This window comes from Pteropus vampyrus, unplaced genomic scaffold, assembly GCF_000151845.1.
Source record: "Pteropus vampyrus isolate Shadow unplaced genomic scaffold, Pvam_2.0 Scaffold22, whole genome shotgun sequence".
NCBI classification, from domain to species: Eukaryota; Metazoa; Chordata; class Mammalia; order Chiroptera; family Pteropodidae; genus Pteropus; species Pteropus vampyrus.
The window spans coordinates 8,044,413-8,066,290 of NW_011888803.1; the positions used below are offsets into that span (position 1 = coordinate 8,044,413).

A 21,878-nucleotide genomic window follows, 5' to 3' on the forward strand; every position below is an offset into this window, starting at 1 on the left:
AAATAAAATAAATTAAAAAATTGAAGTCCTCTTTCTCCCCGCTCTGTCCCATTTTCTATCTCTTCTTCCTTTCCTTATGGGTAACCACTGTTAAAATTCAATATGGGTCCTTTAGGTCTTTTTTTTATATACATACATGCTCAAAATAAAACTTGTTTACCACACCCCACCACCGAATTTGTTAGTGAAGGAGCCTGAACATCCCAATTCAGAGGCCCCACACTCCACTTCCCTCAAAGGCTGGTTGGCTCTGCATCCATGAAGGCAGTAACATATGACTTTGTTACTCAATTTCTGTGATTGTATCACATTTATTACATTTTTGCTCATGTACACTAAGTAGTCCCAATGCCTGAAAATAATATGTTACACAAAAATCTAATAAATATTGGGACTGTATATAACTGTTTAATTCCCTGCTACTGAAAAACACTGTTGCTGGCATGGACTACTTGATGTTTAAGAGTCACTGCTGTCTCTAAATGCATCAGGGAGAAGTACCTTAACTATGATGTGCTCAAAAATTGAAATTTCTGTGAAACAGAGTTGACAGATCTCCTTCATATTTCAGGATGGGGTTTCTTAACTTCGCACTATTGACATTTTGGGCTGGATAATTCTTTGGGTGGGGCCTGTCCTGTGTATTGTAGGATGTTTAGCATCCACTATATGCCAGTAGCATCCCCCCACAAACCTCCATATTGTGACAAAAATATTTCCAGACATTGCTGATTGCCCTTGGGGAACAAAGTTGCCTCTGGCTGAGAACCACTGTCTTTAGGAGAAAGCCATAAAATCTACTCATATGTTAGGAAAAGACCAAATTTATGGGAAATAAGAAGGAAAATAAAAAAAGAAAGAGAAAGAAATCAAACTTCCAAATAAGTATACTATTTACTCTTCTGTTCTTCCTCTAAATTAATAAAATCCTTGAAAGGAAATAAATTGGTATTTAAGAAAACAGTTGTCTCCACATGTCTTTTATAAGACACCCCTGCAAATGACTACAACTAAGCCATTACTAATGAAAACAGCTATCTCTACTTTGCCTACTCTTGTGTGAGGACTTTCAAGTTTTATATTTCTGAAATGGAGAGGAGAAATCTTGGTTTCTGTCTGGATATGGGTTTTGTTAGTGTCAGATAATGAATGTCAATAAGGTACTCTGAGCACCAGGGAAAGTGATGTCATTTTATAGAAAATTAAGAATTATAAGCTTAAGAACTAGGCAGGAATTTGGAAACTATCAAGTCCATTTCTCTTTTACAGAAGCTTAGAGAGATGAAAAACTAAGTGCTTTCCCTAAAACCACACACAGATAGTGGGCTGCAAAGTGAAAACTAGTCCCTAGGTCTCATGACTCAGTCCCGGCCTTTTCTATTGGTCTTAGTTTGGTGGAGAGAATTTAAGAGGGACCGAGAGGAACAATGTCAGCCCCTCCCCGCTCTCCTTCTTCTCTCCCAAGTCAAGAGATCTCTCTTCTCCTCAAGATCTAAATAAGATTGTCTTGTACCTCTATTCCTTGATTTGTGGAATGTCTTAGGCCAGTGGTTCTCTGGGGAGCTTTTAAAAAAATACAGCTTTCTGGACCCCAACCATAGAGATTTTTTATTTACTTGGCCTTGAGTGGAGTGAAACATCAGTATTTCTTTTTTAAATGATCCCCCAGGTGACTCTAATATGTAGACAGAATTGAGAACCACTATCTGTGCCCTCTCCATAATTTCCACCAATTTTGGGGATAGAAGGTGGGAGGGCGAAAGGAGGTAGCTTATGTTCTCATGTTATCTCTGGCCCCAGCTTCCACTGAATTAGATCCATTTGAAGAACACTGTTTACAGGTGTTACCTCTCTTTTAAACCATGCCAGCATAAGCGGAGACATCAGTCTTTGTCTCAAACAAAACAAAACAAAACAAAACAAAACAAACCCCTACTCTCATAGGGTAATAGATTCTTCTCAAGTTTGGCAGATTGGAATATGGCAGTAATATAAACACTTAAATTGAATACAAAATGCTGGTGTTCCTCGAAGACTTGACAACTCTCATTTGTGGTTCAGACCTCTCTCCTTCCTTTTCTTTCCTCTTTCTCCATCTGAACATTCCCATTGCTTCTAACAGAGGACATTTTTGCCTTCTCTTTCGCTGTATTGTCTCTTGCTGATCCCAAGTCTCCAAGTGTCTCACCTTTCATCCTAAAGGACTTACATTTTCCTAAACAAAGATAATCTTCCTCCTAAGAAGAATTGAGGGTTCAGCTCTTCCAAGGGTCTAAGTAGACATTGTGGCTGCTTCCATCACATCAATTTCCTGTTTTCTCCATAATAACCCCACTTTTCATTTGTGTACCCACACCTTCCTGTAAAGCCGACATAATTGGGGGGAAGCTAATTCTACCCCTGACTCTAAGATTGCGACTCTAGGACAGAGGTTCCTTTCTTGATTCACAGTACCCTTAGGTCTCAGTAATATATTCATGGTGTCTCTAAGTCAAAACAAAACAAACAAAACCCCAAAACAAACAACCCCTCAAAACAAACAAACAAAATAAACCCCACAAATCCCTCAAATCTAACACTTTTGTTTATTAAGTAGTTAGGCCCAAACAACTTAGTAGAATTGTGTGTGAAATCCGACAGGTATTCTTTCTGAAAATCTAAAATATGCCATAGCAGCCCCGTGAGTTTGCTGCAATGTCTCAACGTGCCTCAGTGCAGTCAGGGAATGTAGCTGCAGTATAATTCACCCCAGGGTTTAGAGTTATTCATTCAGGAATGAAGAGATGACTGATTTGGACTAATAAAAATGATCAAGATCTGAAAGCAGCTTTCTTACTTTTCTGAGAGGACTGATGTCCCCCTCTCTGAATGTGGGTGAGGAAACATGCAGCCAGAAATTGCTGGCAGTCTCTGTGCTCCCCTGAATAGGAGCTCATCTGTGAAAGGCAGAGAAGAGACAAAAGAATCTGCTTCTTTGATGGCATCTTTGAGCAGACGGATCAAAACTGCTCCAAAGTCTGCATTACTTCAGAACTATGTGGACCGATAAATCTTCATTGTTTCAGTTGCCTCAAATCGAGGTTTCTGTTAATTGCTAGTAAAGACAGTCTTTATCTTTATGCTTACCCCCTAAAGTAATTAAAAAAATTTCTCTCTCATGTGAAAGGAGTTTTGAGGTCATAGTGTAGTGTAGAGACTTGACAGTCATCCGGGGTCTAGACTCCCAGCTTTTGCTCTGCCCTACCTGAAATACAGCCCTTGTTCTCATGGAATGAAATATATATTGGTGCTCCAACCAAGACATTATTTTCTTTTTTTTTTAAGCAGCAAGATTCGAGAAGGGGAGAAGGTCACAATTCCTCCAGCACTTATACTTTCGCCTCATTGGGAAGTATTTAGTCTCATTGTTATACTCAGTACAAAGGAAGCTAAGAAAAGCAGACTTAATTCCAAGTGGCAATGTGTTCATTTAAAACTCAAGGTTCAATTCATAAAGAAGGAAAGTTGGAATGGAAATCGAAGAATAAGGCAACTAGCTGACTGCCATTAGCTGATTCAGAGAGTAATATTTCTTTTACATTCCCACTATACATATTTTAACCTCTGCCCATTTAGGAAATTGACATATTGTTTGAATTAAATTGAGTCAAGGTATTCAAGTCACCCCAGAAGCAAAGATGATTATCGAAAAGCTTCCAGGGAGGCACAATTACATCACAGGCCCTTTGTTCAGTGCCTTGCAACAATGCTTGACATGTGGTAGGCACTCAATACATTTTTGTTGAATGTTGAAGGGATGAATGATCTTTTAGTAGTGCATTTCAATAATTCAAAATCTTCCTAAAATCTCTTAATGCAATTACCTATAAGACACGCTCACTCAGACTCAACCTTCAGTGAAGAACAAGGAATTGTAATCAATACTGGTCACTCAATCTCTGACTTTAACCAGCTTTGGTTGTTCTCCAGAGGCCCCTCTCAAATTCTCCCCAACAAGCTCAGGGATGGGACCAGACAAACATCTTATCCAAATGGAGACTGGGGAGATTGGGGTTTCCCTTTTTCTTCCACTATTCCTACTTGAAGAATGTGCTATCATGTTTGTTTTCAAGCCACAAGACTTCAGAGCTGAGAAGGAATGCAGACTTCTCTGTTCAAGTCCAAGGGTCTATGCACCTAATAAGAATTAGAGCAGTGAGTACTCACTGCAGATACACTGTATTTTAATATACAAATGTTATCAACAGTGAGAAAGACACTAGATGGAATACATGATAAATATCTTTTATTCTGTAAGCATTTCCCCCAAAAGACACAGTATTTAAGAGAAAAATTAGCTCTTCATAGCATTTGTATTTCAATGATCTAGTAGAGATCTACTAGATCTAATAGTTTTCTTCCACGTGACAGCTGTTTCTCTGAAGTGCCAGTTATTTTACTCAATATGATATTATTTTGAATGATATTAAGTGGCATTTTTGTTTAAGGACATAACAATTTACTTTGAGAATAAACTTTCTCCCCCACCCTCAAATGCTAGCATAGGAACTGATGCCTGGTAAATTCCAGACAGAGCCAGTGTTTCTCACAGTGTGGTCTATGGATTACCTGCCTCTGAATCAGTGGTTCCTGGGTTCCATCCCAGTCTTGCTGAATTAGAATTTCTTGTGGTGAACCCCAGGAATGTGAAGTGCATTTCAAATGTGCACTTTATGTGATCCTTGGGTGCACTGAAGTTTGAAAACCACGAACTTAGACTTTTCAAATTAAATTAACATGATCTTCACACCTAAAAGGTATTATTACTGCTATTGATATTACAACTACCAGTAGCTAACCTACATAGAGCTCCACTTGCCAAGGTATATATAAAAAAGGAAGTAAATGAATAGAAAATGTGCACAAAATGTAACAGATTTGACAACTTTCATTTAATCTCTAAATGTTTTTTTTTTTTTAAACCCTCTGTACCATGAGTCACCTCTGGATATGTGGTCACCGCTTTGAACTTGGTCCCACTTCAGAAAGAGATAAAAGGGAATCATTGTTGTAATCCATCTCCAAAGCTGACTTTCACATTTGTAGACAGATAGTTTCTGAGAAACATGGGGCCCAAACCACAGCATCCAGTGACCATAAGTGAAAAATAGATTTGGAAATATTCTTTAAGATTTCTGGACTCAGAACGCTGTGAAAGATGAAAATAAGGAGAAATTGCATGTGGTTGTTAAGAGCAGGCTAATACTAGTGGAATAGTTTTGCAGGAAAATGGTGGCAAATTTATTTTTAATCTGTTGCGCTTACATGCCATTATTTCTAAGGATGGTCCAAATCTCAGTATCGTAGCAGGTACTGTGCATGTTTTCCTTAGAGGCCTGAGAATAATTCACAGTTAAAATGTCACTTCTAATTTAGTGTCTACGTTTTACCATATGCTTTATTAGCCTTCCGCTGAGCAATAGGATACTCATCAGCACCTAAGGCATTTATACATGTGATTTCCATGGAGAAACGGTAACCCAAAACTCAACCATCCTCCCTCCAGCTCAACTGACACATTTCCTAATATCATGGGTACCGATGCTGGCATAGCTGAGAGTGTCACACAGGTCATGCTGTGATGTACTATCTCAGCCCACGAGGCAAGAATCATCTTGGCTTTTTTTTGCAGCCTTTTGCCAACTCAGTTCAGCCAAGAAACAACAAGACACTGCTGGAGATGAAGGGCATATAAATGTTAAAGTAATTGTTTTGTCATGCCTTGAGAGTGAGTAGATAGAAACAATAAAAAAATAAATGGAAAAGGGTAAAAGAGAGAGACTGCAAATTTGGATGAGCCACTGACTGCTGCCAGCGGAAACTGAAATGGGAGCCAGCCTCGTTAGTGTCTTACAGGCTTAGCCATCCAGTGTCTACCAGAGCTGCTGTCAGTTGGATGCATCTGAATATAGCACAGTTCCCAACATGTGACTCTAGGTCAGTGAAATCCAGCAATATACTTTTGCCAAACAATTTTCTGTAATTTGTTCCTGTGTAGATTAGTAGAACTGAATTCATGGTAACAGGGAGAATCTGAACTCTTTTCCAAAAATTCCACCAAAGCCACCCCATCTGGAAGTCATTTCTGAAGTCATTTTGTTCATCACTGTCCCCCAGGGCCCAGTACAGTGCCTGGTAAAGTACAGGAGTTCTATAAATATCTATTGAAGTGTTGATCTGTTTTTTTTTCCCTCCTGAGCGCCTTCAGGTCCACCAGTCACTTCTCTAATAGACCTTAGCTTCTGCATGGCCCTTTCCATTTCCATGGCCACTTCCCAGTCCAGACCCTTCTGCCTTTACCACAGACTATGTGATTGTATCTAACTAGTTTCATTACTCCTAGTCTTTCTTCCTGTTAAATCACGACAGGAAGAATGTCAGACATCTTTCTGAAATACTGCCTTCGGCTTTTATACTTCTGCTAAGAAAACTTTGAGTGGCTTTTTTACAGCCCACAGACAAGAAAACCTCAATTCCTTGGCCTTCGGACCAGGCTCAACCTATATTTTGGACCATGACTCTCTTGCTTTCCTGGCACACACCCCCTTGTTCTAGACATTGTCTTTTGATTATAGAATAGATATTCTCCCAGTTGTCCTATTTGTAATGACCCCTCCTCCTCTGCGCCAGTATACAGCATGCTGTTCACTCAGACTTTGACTTTTGCCTCCTGTGATCACGCCGTCCTCAGAACTCTTAACACCTCTGCTAGGACCTTGCACCATTTATCAGGCATTTACCTTGTGTTACACTGTGGCGGTATTTATCTTTAAATGTCCTATCCTGTCCCTCCAGTTAAGCTGGAGGAGCCCTGAGGACAGAGACTGTTTCTCGCCCATCTCAGTGTCCTCCATGTTCGGGACAGTATCCTTCATATAGTTGCTGTTCAGTAAATATTGCTGTATGTGCGTAAGAAGCCTTGGCTTCAAGCTCAACTGTGATCTCCTTTCCATTGCCTTTTAAAAAGTCTTTTTGCAGAAAAGATAGTAATAAAAGGTTTTGGAAACCCTACCTTTTTTTTCCCCTATTAGATTTCTGTGCATGAATTAGAAAATGATGTCATTTGTTAGATATCCAACTTAATAGTTATATATGTCACTGAAATCTTAAAGAAAAATGGAACTAGTTTGGAGTCATCTGTGGTTTTCTGTCCTCAAACAGGCATGAAGATGTTCGGCTAAACACAAGTCTTCCATCACCTACAGCCACTGAAAGGATGATATTACAGTGGTCAAGAGCCTACAGCAAACCTGCTTTGGAACTATCCTTATCACTGGTACTTCATAATTAAATGGTTGCTACTCTTTGCCAAGTGCCTGTATACCCAAGACAGTCTTTCACTTCGACTCATATCATGAAATTTCCAATAGGGAGGAATGAAGCTCTCATTCCCTAGTGAGGCTGATTCAATTTTTTTTTTTTTTTTTCAAGTCAAGACTGAGTACAGGAGACCAGGGTCACACAAGGAGAGTGGGAGGCAGAGCCGGAAAGACAACCTGTGAATTTGGATTCTAAGTTCTCTGCTTTGCCCTTGTAGCCATTTTGGCCTTCTAGACAATTACGCTTCTTTAGTAGAAGTGACATGTTATTATTTTAAAAAGTTAAGTTCTTTTCTAAAATTAGTAATGGCATGAAGTTTAACCTTTTTTCTTTGCCACAGATCTTCACACATCAAGATCAGGTCTTGTTAGAGAGAACTGTGTGTGTGTTGGGGAAAGGGATATGGAAACATGAGTCAAATGCAAATACCCTATTCTCAGGAAATGATAACATTAACAATTTTTGGTAGCTCAGAATACTTTAGTAAGAAATTTTAGCATGCCAAATGGATTTAATGATGGCATTTCAGTTATTACCCAGTTAGGTATTGTATTTTAAGTTTATACAAAGTTGTACTCTAGGCAGCAAAAGGGTAAGGAGTTTCTAGCATTCTATGGCTTTAATTTGGATACTTGCTCTACTTTTACTGCTACTTGGAGTATGTTATTTTGTACCTATATTACATAGTGGTTGGCCTCTTCAGGTGCACATTATTCAGGTGCTATCGGAAGTTTTAGGAATCCTCGAAAGCAGAGGCTCTCGACTTAGTCTGTGCACCAGAATTGCCTGTGGAGCTTGTAAAAAAAGACTGCCTGGGCTCAATCCCAGACCCAGAACATCAGAATCTTCTGCCGTGTGTTTACAGAAAGTCCCTCAGGTGATTTTAGTTTATTTTATTTACTTTATTTTTTAAATTAATAATTTTTTTATGGTGATGTCGGTTAACGAAATCTGATGTTTCAGTTGTACATTTTAACAGTGAGGCATATATATATTTACATTGTGTATTCACCTCTCATAGTTAGATTTCTTTCTGTCACCACATATTTGACACCCTTTACCCCGTCTATCTCCCCCCTACTCCCTCACTCCCTACCCTCTGGTAACCACTAGTCTATAATCCATGTCCATGATTCTCTGTTTGTTTGTCCTGTTCATTTGTTGCTTTTAGGTTTATATCCCACATACAAGTGATATCATGTGATTTTCATCTTTTTCTGTCTGGCTTATTTCGCTTAGCATGATTATCTCGAGGTCCATCCATGTTGTTGCAAACGGCAGTATTTCACCTCTCATGGCTGAGTAATATTCCATTATACCACAGATTCTTTAGCCAATCATCTATCATAGGACACTTCAGTTGCTTCCATGTCCTGGCCACTGTGAATAATGCTGCTATGAACATCGGTGTGCAAATATCTTTTCGAATATGAGTTTTCAAGTCTTTGGGGTAAATACCCAGTAGAGGGATTGCTGGATCATATGGTAGATCAATACTTAATTTTTTGAGGAACCTCCATAGTATTTTCCATAGTGGCTGTACCAATTTCCCAGGTGATTTTAAACCATACCTCTCATTAGGAACCACTAATTTAAGAACACTTAGAGATGTTTCCTTTTGCAAGCAAGAGTCTCAGATTGAAAGGCCCCTTAAAAGACTATTTGCTCAACCACCCAACAGATGCTTGAATACTCTCTATAGCATTCCATAGAGCCTGTTGAATACTTTTTGGTGTCCCATCATGTAATGGACCAAATGAACAACGGTTTGAATATAGTTTCCTCCCTTTTTTCCCCTGACATTTTCTTGTATTTTTCAAGAGAAAAAAAATAACGTTATGATTCCCTTTCTCCTACTTGGCCAGTATTGCCTTCTTCCTGCCTTGGGACTAGTGCTGAAATTCATCATGGCTGTTTTGGTCTTACGGCTTCAGATTATTTATTGCCCTATTATGCCAATGCATTTTAGTTTGGCTACCTTAGCCTTGCTGGCATACAGCTCTGGGAATAGTGTCAGATAAGGCAACTACTGCCAAGGCAAAGGAGCGTAAACAGTTGTTACAAGACTATTTGGTTTTATGTTAATTTTTTAATTCAGACATGGTAGTTTTTTAAATCATTGTTTTGTGGATCTGGTGGATACAACTAGAACAGACAACAGGATAATAAGACTAAATTAAGTCTACAATAAAATTGTCAGTATGCCCTTCATAACAGTGATCCAGCGTGGGAAATCTGTGGCTATACACCATGATTCTTTGTGACAACAATTAAAAATTCTTTCTTTATTTTTCCTGTTGATACTAGTTAGCTCTCATTTATCTCTTTGGTTTTTGCTATTGCTGTTCCTGTTGTCATTAAAGGAAATTCCAGGTAATTAAAAAAAAAAAAGTACAAAATCAAAGCACATTAAGGGATTTTTCCATCTTCTTTTTTCAAAATATGATCGTATATAAAATAACATGGACATTTTTGGACATAAAACTAATGCTGAAGCTGAGTCAAAATGAGAGGAAATACTGTCTGAGTGACTTCTATTATGTAGTCTTTCAGAAGAAAAATGTGTTTGTGCTATGCAATTTAAATTAGCTGCAAAACAGCCCAAGTTCTCATTCAAGGAATCTTACAAATGCAGTTAGTTATTTCAGGAAGTAGGTAATAAACCTAAAAGACATTTCCGTCGAAATGTATTATGAGTATTTTAATTTAAAATTACAAGTCTACTGGAATTATACTTACTGTATTTCAGCTCCATTTACCTGATAAAGACAAAAATGGAGTAGTGACCTCATAATTCTTTTCTTACCACATCTTTTTAGTACTTCTATTAAAAGTATTTAAAATAATAATTCCTTATGATACAAAAGAATAGAATTATTAATAAAGGCCACTAAACAAAACTGCAGATGCCAAAAGGAAAAAATAACTGGTCTCCTGCATGGGATTAGGAAGGTGACAGTGCTCCACTTGTTGTCCAGCCAGCAGATGGCACAGCCCCCTACTTGTCAGTACTACAGCCCCTCAAGCTCCAACTCTGAGCTCTGCTAAGTCAGCAACTTCCTCATCTGATTAGTTTCAGGAAAATTTTGGCTAAATGTTACTCCCCTCCCCATTACTTCCCTGTCTCCTTTTCTTTGTCTTTCCTCCCTTCCTCCCTCTCTTCCTCCCTCCCTTCCTCCCTCCCTATCTCCCTCCCTTCCTCTCTCCCTCCCTTTCTCCCTCCTTTCCTTCCTTCCTTCCTTCCTTCCTTCCTTCCTTCCTTCCTTCCTTCCTTCCTTCCTTCCTTCCTTCCTTCTTTCCTTCCTTCCTTCCTCCCTTCCTTCCTTCTTTCCTTCCTTCCTTCTTACTTTCCCTTCTTCTTTTCCCCTTCCCCCTTTCCCCCAACTGACTGGAGGACTAAATGCTATCAAGAAGATTGAGTTAAAAATCATTACTGTGAATTCCTCCCAATGTCCTCATATGACGGAGAGCACGTAATAAATCCAGATTCTTTCAAAGGAAGTCAATTTTGAAACGGATCTAGAAAAAGAACGGGTGGGATGTGATACAAATCTACCGTTTACTATCTCATTTTTTCCTCCCTTACTTTATTGAGGTATAATTAACAATTAATAATTGTATATATTTAAGTTGTACAAGGGCTGTGGGGTGGAAATGGGGAGATGTTAGTTAAGTGGCACAAAGTTTCAGTCTTCTTTTTTCTTAAAAAAATAAAAAACAGGTTAGTCTGTGGAAAAGACAGGCTTCATGTAGAAGGTAAAGCAGGAGTTTGAAAGTTAGACCTTAACTATTGGAGAATTATTTCTGTCAGTTAATCACAGCCCGCTTCCAACAATATAATGCATGTATTTTTCTTCTGAACTTAAAATTAAGAACATACAAAGTGGCCCAATGGACCACAACTTCCTTTCTCCTTCTTAAAGTAACCACTATCTTGACTGCTAACGAAAGAATAGTTTGTCTCTTGTTTAACTTTAAATGAATGAAATAATTACATATATATTTTTTGAAGACTGACTTCTTTTGCTCAAATTACGTTTGTGAGCAGCATTTCTGGCTGTCCAGCAACTGGAGCTTTCATATCTTTGAGAAGGTAAACATTCCTTCTGTAAGATACAAAATACAGGTCTATTGTTTATGTATGAATTAATTAATCTTACATTATTTTCTTTTATAGCCAGAGGGGCAGAATGAAGGAAAATGTTGCCCAGGGGCATGAAGGGAATAATAAAAAGTACAGGAGAAAAAATATAGAAAGGGCCAATTGCTCTAAAGACTAATTTTGCTTAGATAATAGTATTTCTAACATGACATGCTAAATATCTTTAGGACTTTGTTCAATCAACCTAACCCCCTGTACCTTGGCCATGTCAACAGTAAAATGCAGTAATAATATGTCCTCCTTTTTTGTCTTCCCTGTATTAAACATACTCTGTGTTAAATGTCTATTAAATGTACACTGTATTAAACGTGTTCTAAAAAGAATGTTCTGGGATTTTTAGCAGAGAGTTGCTAAAGTCTTCCTAGATGGACGATTTCACTGAAACATACAGTACGCACACTATTAAGTCTACTACAACCTAAACAGGTCTGATGACTATCTTCATAAGAATCTACTTCATTAACCAAAAATAGATTGTAAGCCATTAGAAAGTGTTTTAAATGCAATAAGAAACCCTTGGGCTCTCAGCTTTGCATAAATATGTAAGAAGTAGTTTTCAGACTCTGAAGGAAACAACTACTCTGCAAGCAGTGACAGATGTAGGAAGTAATCAAGCTTTCAGTGTGTGGCACAGGAAGGCACAATTCACCTCTGTTTAAATGCTATGCCCTTCAAAGAGATACCCAACTGGCCAGAGGCTTCTCTATAGAGACGAGACTGAACATGAAGATTTGCAAGGGAAAAACATATCTGGGACCGAACTCACATCTTTCCTGGATCCCAGCAAAAAAAATGGGAAGAAAGGGATAACTGGAGAGAGGGGAGGAAAAAGGGGAAGGTCCACTAGAACCAATCTATGGCGAAATAATAGGAAAGACTTCCTAATAGAAAAAGAATGCACATGGGATGGGGTGGGCGACTAGGAAGAGGAGAATCAAGACCCAGGAAATCTGATTCTGAAACCATAAGATCCTATTCGAAATGCTTTATTTCAATCGATCTCGGTATTTTCACCTGTGAAATGATAAAAATAAAACCGACACGCTTTCATGTCTCCAAATAAGCAGTAGGATTTACCCCGCTACTAGTTTCACTGATTGTTCTAATAAAGAAGACAAAAATGTTCTCCATCAGCAGTTCAGTTCGTTAATCTGGATCTCACTGACCCACCGAGCGTTGACCTGAGAACAGGCCCTCACAGAAAGCTCATCATTCGGTTTGGTTTGTCCTCCTGTTTTTCACTGCAAGGTAAGAGGGCCTTTTTGATGTTAGGAACATGGCAGGTGGGCATTTGCCAACTCCACAGGCCCCTGGTTTAGGAAGCACATTTGCTGATGGAAATATGATCTCCACAGAATGCCTTTCTAGTCAGTGAGGCTTATTTATAACATCTGACACAGAAGGTTTTAAGGATAGAGCAAACACTATTAACACTAACTCGACTAAACATCACAGGAAAGAGGACTATAAAGGTTTGGCTTTCTTTTCTAGGTCATCAGTGGTCCTCTTTACTAACCGCAGGGCCTTCTCCGTAAAATTTTCTTTTTTGCAAAAGGAATGATGATCCAACGTCTCTGAAGCAATACAGACCCTTCTGCTCAGAGCCTTGTGGGGTACCCAGATTCCTGCTTCATGGGCATAAACTCATCCTCTTCCGCACTGTTAAGTCCCTACCTTTTCAGACATCACCTGCCCCATCCAGCTGTATCTCCAGGAGAGCCCATAAGAAAACTCTTTATTACTTGGACCAGTTTGCTCGGATCTCATGTATGTACTTTGCTCAGTCTTTGCTTATACCATGTCTCCACCTGGAACAATCTCTCACTGAATCGCCCACTGCCAAAAATCCTTTAAGATCCACATCTAGCCCCATTTTTCTCCATGAAGCTTTCTCTGAATATCTAGTCCTCAAGGAGCTCCTTTCTCTTCTCTGAACGGTAGTTAGAGCTATTTCATATAACATAATGCTAGTTTACCATATCGTATTATCTCTTAGTTTGTTATGTGTTAGTTTCTCTGGACTATTTGAGTTAGGGCACCAAGATATTTGAGTTAGGAACCTGGTCTATCCAGAATGGCAAATGGGGCTACTTTTTCTAATTTGTCTACCTAGAGGAGGTTTTTTTTTCTTTTCTAATTCACACAAAGGCACAGTATGAGCCAGCTTCAGCCTTCTGCTTCCCTTATAATCAATTTTAGACACATGTAGACCAACCATGGATAAACACCACAGTTAATCCCTATGGAGAAAAATAATCTTCCTAGACTCTTGAGTGACACCTTTCATCAAATTCTCTCTTTCCAGACACCATCTTTTTCATATGCTCAAAATTAACAAAGCTTTCCAGATGAAGCAGAATAAAAGACATTTTCTAAAGGAAACATAAGAAAGCCATCAAATTTAAATTCTGAGTCAGATTGTTCAGCAACAATTGTTAAAAGTCTTACAAATACAATCCATGATGCAGTTTGAGAAAGGAAGACAGAAAGGCCAGGTGAACTGGTTGAAGAAACTGGAGATGATGAATAGGAGAAATTCAGCAATTGAGAGGCAATGACTGCTTCCCACACAAAGTATACCAAGTCTAGCACTGTGGTACTAGAGTAAAGACTTGATAGGAAAAAATAAATAAATTGTGCACCTTGGGGCACACAGATTTTCTCTCTTTATCTAAGTGAGTTTCTGTCTTTGATCCTTTAGTAAGTCACGTAAGCCGTTGTGCAGGACCACTAGAGAGCAAGGGGTGGTAGTCCCAGCCCACTTTCTAGGGTGAGTCACCTGATCTAGTTCTCATCTACAAAATGGAGATAATACCACCTCTATCATTCATTCATTCATTCATTCATCCATCCATTCACCAGATATTGATTAAGGGTTCACTGTGGGCTAAGCATAAAGGAATACATAGGTGAGCAAAACATACATGGTGTTTGCCCTTATTTAGCACCCACATCATCTCATGGGGCTGTTAGTTACAGAGAAAGAAAATGTTTTTGAACTGTAAAGTACTGTAACATGGAAGGCCTTCTTCATTATCAATGAATTCCACTCTTGATCTAGCTGTGTAACCCTGGACAAGTCGTAATTTTTCTGGGCTTTCCTATTCTCAACTGTGAAATGAGAAAACTTCCTGTCCTAAAATTTAAGTATTCTAAATGCATATGAAGAAGTTAAAATTTTTAGGTACTTCTGAATCATGGCTTCCTAAAAGACTGTCATAAAATAGTTCAGATATACAAAAGGATAAAAATAATATAATGACCCCTTGTGTACGAATTACTGACTTAAGAGACAAAGATCACAAAGAGCTCTCCTGGTGGCACCCTCATCACAAATCACTGTGATGACTTTGGTGTTTGTTATTCTGAATCATGGCCTTTCTAGGAAACGTGGTGTGTGAGTAAGAGTGGTTTGTCAGTGAAGAATTTTTCTTGCATTTAGGTGTTCCTAGTTCCTGATGAATGAGAGGTCATGACAGTGCATGTCAGAGAAAGCTCAAGTACCAGCTTGTTCTCTCCCTGTCACCTCTGCTTGCTGCCCACCTAGCAGACAAAATTAGAAAAACTGTGTGGCAGGCATTGCTTCCTGCATTTCGAAGGTGCCTAGTTTTGTATTTACCTTGAGGGCCTTCTGTGCAGATTCACTGGATCCAATTGCAATAAGGTTAGGCCCAGCCATGCTGCAGAAACTCTTCAAATGCAAAACATCAGCCACTGGGACTGTGGAGACCGCATAGTCCTATGCATACAATAGAAACAAGCAGTTTGGCATTGCAGAATAATTCTAAAACTGATTTAAACCTGCCTGAAACATGCCTGCTCCTCTGGAGGCTGCCAGGGGCCTAAATATCTGGAAGAAAAACTGGAACCCACAGGTTTTGGTATTGCCAGTTAAATGAAGACTGCGTCTTAGAAGGAAGTACAGAGCCTTCTTCCAGGTGTGTGTGTTAACAGCTTTGTTAGTTGAGCTTGGAGTGGGCTACTGCAGAAGGATGTGCCTGAATATCCTGTGCAAACTACAGCCTCACACCTTCATGGGGTAACAGAGCTTCATGGGGGTTCTCGCAATTCCTAAGCAGTCTGGTGAGCCACCTATTAATGAGCAATAGAGTAAAGAGAACCTGAAAGGATGTATGGCAACACCTGGAACAGCTTCTAGCACATGGTAGGCACCCAAGTACAGGTGATCCTTGATTCCAGTCTGAAAAATCCACATTTCATGTTAGGATCAATTCGGTTTCTGGATTTTTTTTTTTAAGTCATCAATTGTGCCATAAACATCTGTGTTGTATGATTATACACTGGGAGAAAGCAGAGGTCATGATAACTTTGGTGCTGCTGGGTAGCCCAATAAAGCCTATTTATTGAGAAATTTGAATTTGATAACTTCTAAAATTCTAGTAAACTTACAAATATTAGGAATTATTTTGTAAAGTCAGTGACATGTAAATATTATTATTCATGACCTATTGATTTAATGGGTCTATGAATATTTATTAAGTAATTATTCTGTGCCAGGCATAAATTATCTTTTACCTACCTTAAAAGTATCAGCCAAGATTTCAGCACCTCGTTGATTTGTCCTTTTGGAAAGGCCCACAAAAAATTCTCTGCCTATAATAAATGTCACGGAACATAGTGAGCGGGTGGCACCAGTGACGGCACACTATTTATTTATCTATAAATAACAACCTTAAAGCATTGCACAGTTCTTTCCTACCACAGAAGGCAGGCGTATTTATACTCTGACCCCTGCTTTTTTTACATAAATCTGATTTCAAACTATTGCCCTTAGAAATAAACTTTTTCAAATTCATAAAGGTGGAAAGTAGAAAGGTAGCTGCCAAGGGCTGAGGGGAAGAGGAACTGGTGTCACTGTTCAATGGATATGAAGTTTTAGTTTGGGAAGGTGACATGGTGCTGGAGATGGGTGATGGTGGTTGTACAACAACATGAATATAGTTAATGCCTCTGAACTGTGCACTTGAAAATGGTTAGATGGTGAATTTTATGTTATGTATATTTTACCACAATAAGAGAATAAAGTTTTTATTTAGGAAATAATAGAATTAAATACATTAATAATCTGTGATCAGTAATTAAGTAATAGCAATGACAAGTTAGCAGTGCTTCTTTTTTTCCCCTAAAAGAACGACACTAGATATTCTTGATAAAGTTGGATGCCTTTTCTTATAATGATGATATAAGGGCTGAAGAAATCACCCGGTAAAGTGAGTTTACTGCTGATCGAGCTTCAGGTCTGAGCTGTCTTTAAAACTATACATCTATTTATTTCAAACCAAAAGATTAAGATGCCTGTCTATAAATATTAAAGTTTAGGAGGACAGAACTTTCTTCTAATTTGGCTTTTCTGAAATACTGTGATTTTCCTTCTCAGAAGGCAAAACACTAAATAAAAATGGTCTCCTAGTTATAGGCAAACAAACAATTTAGAGTAGAGAGAGCCTGGCAAAACATAAATGTGGGGATTCTTACCCTCTGTTAATTCTTTGGAAAGAATTCTACATGAAAGGAGGGGAAATTTCTTCAAAGATAAATTAGCATATTTTTGCCCCAGAACAGTAGGGTAAAGTAGAAGAGTAGCCATGTAGAAAAAACTGCTTGATAAATTTTACAAATGTTACTACTTTAATCTTTATGTCATACTTATAAAAGGGGTAAATGACATATGTCAAATGATATTATGATAAATTCTAATGGCTCATGTTGTTGGCAGACACAGGAATCTTTGGTAGAATTGACTTTTTTTTGGTAATAGTATGACTGCGTTGTCCCTTAAGAAAATTCACTACATGCAAATTAAGGTTTAAGTTAGGAAAATGTCTTTTATTGAATAAAAGTGGACTCACTTAAATCATCAGCTATGATTTAAAAAAATTAAATCTCCTTAATAAAATAGATTTATAAATTAGACCTATACATAATTTTTAAGAAAAACATTTAATGCATTACGCAAATTTTAACAAATTTATAATGGGTCTTGCACATTATTTCCATTTGCAAAGACTAAAGGGAGATAGAAAAGGACAAAGAAAAGCAAACTGCATTTTCTTTTAAAAGTAAGTTGGACTTCTGTTTCTGGCAGTATGGTGGGTTAGATCCCCTAAAGGGCCTTCCTGAAATACTAAAAAGTTTTGTTTTGGTTATTATGTCTCTTAAGGTATATTCTTCTATGCTAATTTCTTTTCCTTCCTCATCTCATTCTTTATAGGAGAAACCAATCATTTGTCCTATTGACTATCCTGCATTCTGCATTTGGCTGATTGCTTCCTTGTGTATCATCTAACATTAAAGTGTTCCTTTATGCTTTATATTTTCCATAAACAGAGTTTCATGTAGACGCTTAATTAGATTCTTGTTCAATTTTTTTTTTTTTTTTCGATAGGAGTACTTCGATGGTGGGGTTATGCTTCTATTACACCACATCATGAAGCACATGACTGACTGTCAGTTTCAGTGATGCTAGAGTGATCAGTGTGTTCAGGTGGTATCAGCCTAATTGCTCCATTATATGAAGTTCCCCATCAAGCTTTCGTATAAAGATTTTAACATCCTTTGATGAACACTGATCCATTATTTTATTAGGGATCTACATTTACTGGCTAGACTTCTAAAAAGAAAAACTTTCTTCAATCAAGTATTTGGTCTACTTGAAACAGAATTCATAAAGGAAAGATAAGTTATATGTTTGAGTCTTTGTCCCAGCAACTTAAAATAATAGCCAATATGTTTTTTTAAAAAAACATTATTACATTATTTCAACTAACGAGCAGAAGAATAAATCATAATGGAAATCAGAAAACATTTAGAAGTAATAACAAAACTATTCATCTCAAAACATGAAGGATTCAGCTAAAGCAGAACTTGGGGAAAAGTTACATAGCTTTTAGAGATGGAAAGGCTCAAAATTAAAGAGACAAAACTCCAACTTGAAAAGTAAGAAAAAAGAACAAAATTAAAAGCAAAGAAATCTGAAGGAAGGAAATAAAGGTAGAAACAGAAAGAGGACAGGAAACACACAAGAGAAGGTTCAACAATGCCAAAAGTTCAATCTTCGAAAAGATTTAAAAATTTGACAGATCTTTGGCAAGAAAAAAAGAGAAGCGCAAATAAACATTATGAATGAAAAAGGGACATATCTATAGTTGCCGTAAAGCTTAAAACGTATTTAGAATATACGATTAATTTTGTAACCCAATATTTGAAAACTTAGATAAAATAGATAAAATTTTAGAAAACAACTCACCAAAAATCACTCAGAAAACCTCAATAATCACATAATCACTGAAGAAAAAAAGTGTTTAAATCTTTCCACAAAGAAAGCACCAGCCCACAAAGTCTGTTTATAGGTAAGTTCTATCAAAGTTCAAGGAACAGGCAATTCAAATAATACTGACTCTAGAGAATAGAAACATAGGCAATATTCCCTAACACATTTTATGAGGTTAATATAACTCTTTTACCCAAGCCAAGCAAGGATAACATGAAAGAAAAATTACGGGCCACAGAAACAAAAGTTTTAAACAAAATATTAGCAAACTAAATCCAACACTATAGTAAAAAGAGAATATACTATGATGAAGTTTGTCTTCCTCCCAGGGATGCAAGACTGGTCAAATATCAGAAAATCAATTAATGTTATTAACCACATCAATAGATTAAAGAAGAAAATTATATAGTCATCTCATTGAAGCAAAGAAAAAGTTTTTCACCTGAAATTCCATTTCTAGCTTTTTACTTTAGAGAAACTCTTATACATGTCCCCAGGAGACACTCATGAGCATGTATATAGCAGCATTGAAGATACAGACAAAAACTGAAAAACACTCAAATATACATCAGCAGGAAAATGAATACGTACATCATGGTCTATTCTTACCACAAAATACCACACAAGAGTGAAAATGAATGAACTATAACTACATGTATCAAACTTGATCAAAAGCAGAAAAATCTCACAAGACAATGCAGTGTGACTTTAATCACATAAAGTTATTAGAAGTCAAACTAAACAACACATAATTTAAGAATACATACATTGAGGTGAGACTCAAAGAAAGATAAGACAGTGATTAACACAAAACTTAGAACAGTGGTTACCTCAGGCTGGGAGGAGAGAGAGGTTGGGACTGGGCTTCTGTGGTCCTAGCAATGTTCTATTCCTTAAGCCAGGTGGTAGGCACCCAGGTGTTCACTTTATTATTGGTCTTTAAACTGTACATAAACATTTTATAACTCTTTCTTATATGCTCCATATTTCACAAAAATAAATAAAAGTTGAGGTAAACTGATGGTGTCTATTTAAGAGAAATAGGATTAAAACAACTTCTGCCAGTAGCTATTCACCCGATAGATTTCCCAGCGGAACTGGAGTTGGAAAGCTGCTCTCCTTCTGTCCATTTCCTCATCAATAATTAATGAAGCTGAGTTACAGCAGGAAAAGGATACAGAACACGTGAAAGTACTACAGATTTTGTTTCTTACCCCGCTCTGCCTACTTCAAAAATCGAGTGGTGATGGTTGTGCAATACTGTGAATGTAATCGATGCCACTTGAATTGCACACTTAAAAATGGTTAAAATGACAAATTTTATGTTATATGTATTTTACCACAATTTTTTAAAAGGAAAAAAAAAATTGAGAAGTAGGAATTAGAATGCCAGACCAGATATTAGGGGCAAATGAGGTGTTAAGCAGATAAAGCTCTTAATATTCCAATATGATTTCAGCTTTGAATAAAATAACTTCTAAGATATTAGCTTAAATATTAAATATACCCCACCCCCCAAAAAAGTTTACAGATAGTGTCAAAGGCAAGCCTCAATGCTTAGTACCTATTTAGAAGTTGGAGCAAAAACATCAGGCTTGAGATGCTGTAGAAAGACCTTTAGCCAATGGAAGAAGTTCCTGGTATAAGCTACGCCATAACACTGAGAAGATTTTAGGGAATCTGTTCAGTTCATCTGTTAAGATAACTAAATGGCTGTGAATACAGCTTGTTTTAAGCTGTAGTTCTAATATTATCAGTACCTGTTTAAAAGTAATTTATTAAATGGGTACATTCTGGTAAAAAGGAGTTTTATTGTCAGGAAATGTAATTTACACATCTAGCTTTTCACAAAAGCTTATTTTCTAAAAGAAACACGCTGCTGTTCTGCGCTGCCAAAAAGAATGAAAGTGCCATCAATGGGAGACACAAGGAATATTCTAAGGGGAACTTACTAGGCAGATTCAAAGAATGCCCAAGTCTGCTTGGACACATCTGGAGTCGAGAATGAAGCGTAGGCCCCTTTGACTGCTTGTTCTGTGTTCTTTTGGCTCAATAGGTATGCATACCAAACCCCAGAGGCAGGGCCTTTGCCACTGACAGTGGTAGCACAAGTTGTGCAGTGCACAACCCCAGGGATACTGTTCACAAACCTATAATAAGAATGGTGGCCCCTGTAGCTCAGCAACACAGTGATCCCACCCATAGGTATGCGACATTCAAATGTCACAGGATAAATCCTCCTCCTCCTCCAGGAACATTATATCAAAATGTAAGTAAAGCAAAACATTATTTTTATTTGAAAAAGAAGATGGCTATGTTTTGTCTATATACACGGGATTCAATAAAAAATTCACATCGTCTAAAATATTAAACTTCCATAAAGCTTCATGCTTCCAATGGGCCACCTGGGGCTATATTCCAAGATCTCTGGGGATCAGCCTCTGCTGTTAAGGCTACATGTGTGAAACAGATATTAATTCTCTGATATATAAAGTATAATGAACTCTCACTATAAATTAAAAATTATTATTGATTGTCTTGCTTATCAGTACAACTAGATTGAATCTGAGGATCCAGATTTTAGCACATGATGTTACAAAATCATAATAGGATCATAAAGAGCTGGAAAGGTTAAATGCTGAAATTACTATTTCTTTAGTAGTTATATTAAACCTACTGTAAAAATTGATTCCAGTTAGACCAATAATAATATTAGGTATTCATATTTGTTGACTTTTGCTATTATTCATCTGATATTAAGCCAAGTTAATTTTCATTGATAATTATTTAAATTCATCTTGCCAGCTGGAATGAAAATTATTTGTAAATGAAACATCTTGAATTAAGAATCTTTTAAATGCAAACCAGATATACTGTCACACAAGGCAAAACTAACCCATAAACTCACGTTATAGAAGAACTAGTAGACGAAATCTACGAAATGATATGTATATACTGATAACATTCTTGTAAAATATATGTAAATATATGCATACAAGTGTACTAAAAGGACATACACCCAAATATTGAAATGTTTATCTTTGAATGAAAGTTCATTTTTGTTTT

General features: G+C 37.4%; 1 protein-coding gene across 1 annotated transcript in view; it reads right to left on the minus strand.

Moving 5' to 3' along the window:
• DDAH1 (dimethylarginine dimethylaminohydrolase 1) overlaps positions 1–21,878 on the minus strand; it is a 59,741-nt gene that overhangs the window by 16,709 nt on the left and 21,154 nt on the right. The window contains exons 3-4 of the mRNA XM_011355577.2: positions 16,062–16,135; positions 15,141–15,260 (exon numbers count right to left, since the gene is read on the minus strand). Coding sequence (XP_011353879.2) covers positions 15,141–15,260; positions 16,062–16,135 — 194 coding nt within the window. The remainder of the gene's footprint in view (positions 1–15,140; positions 15,261–16,061; positions 16,136–21,878) is intronic.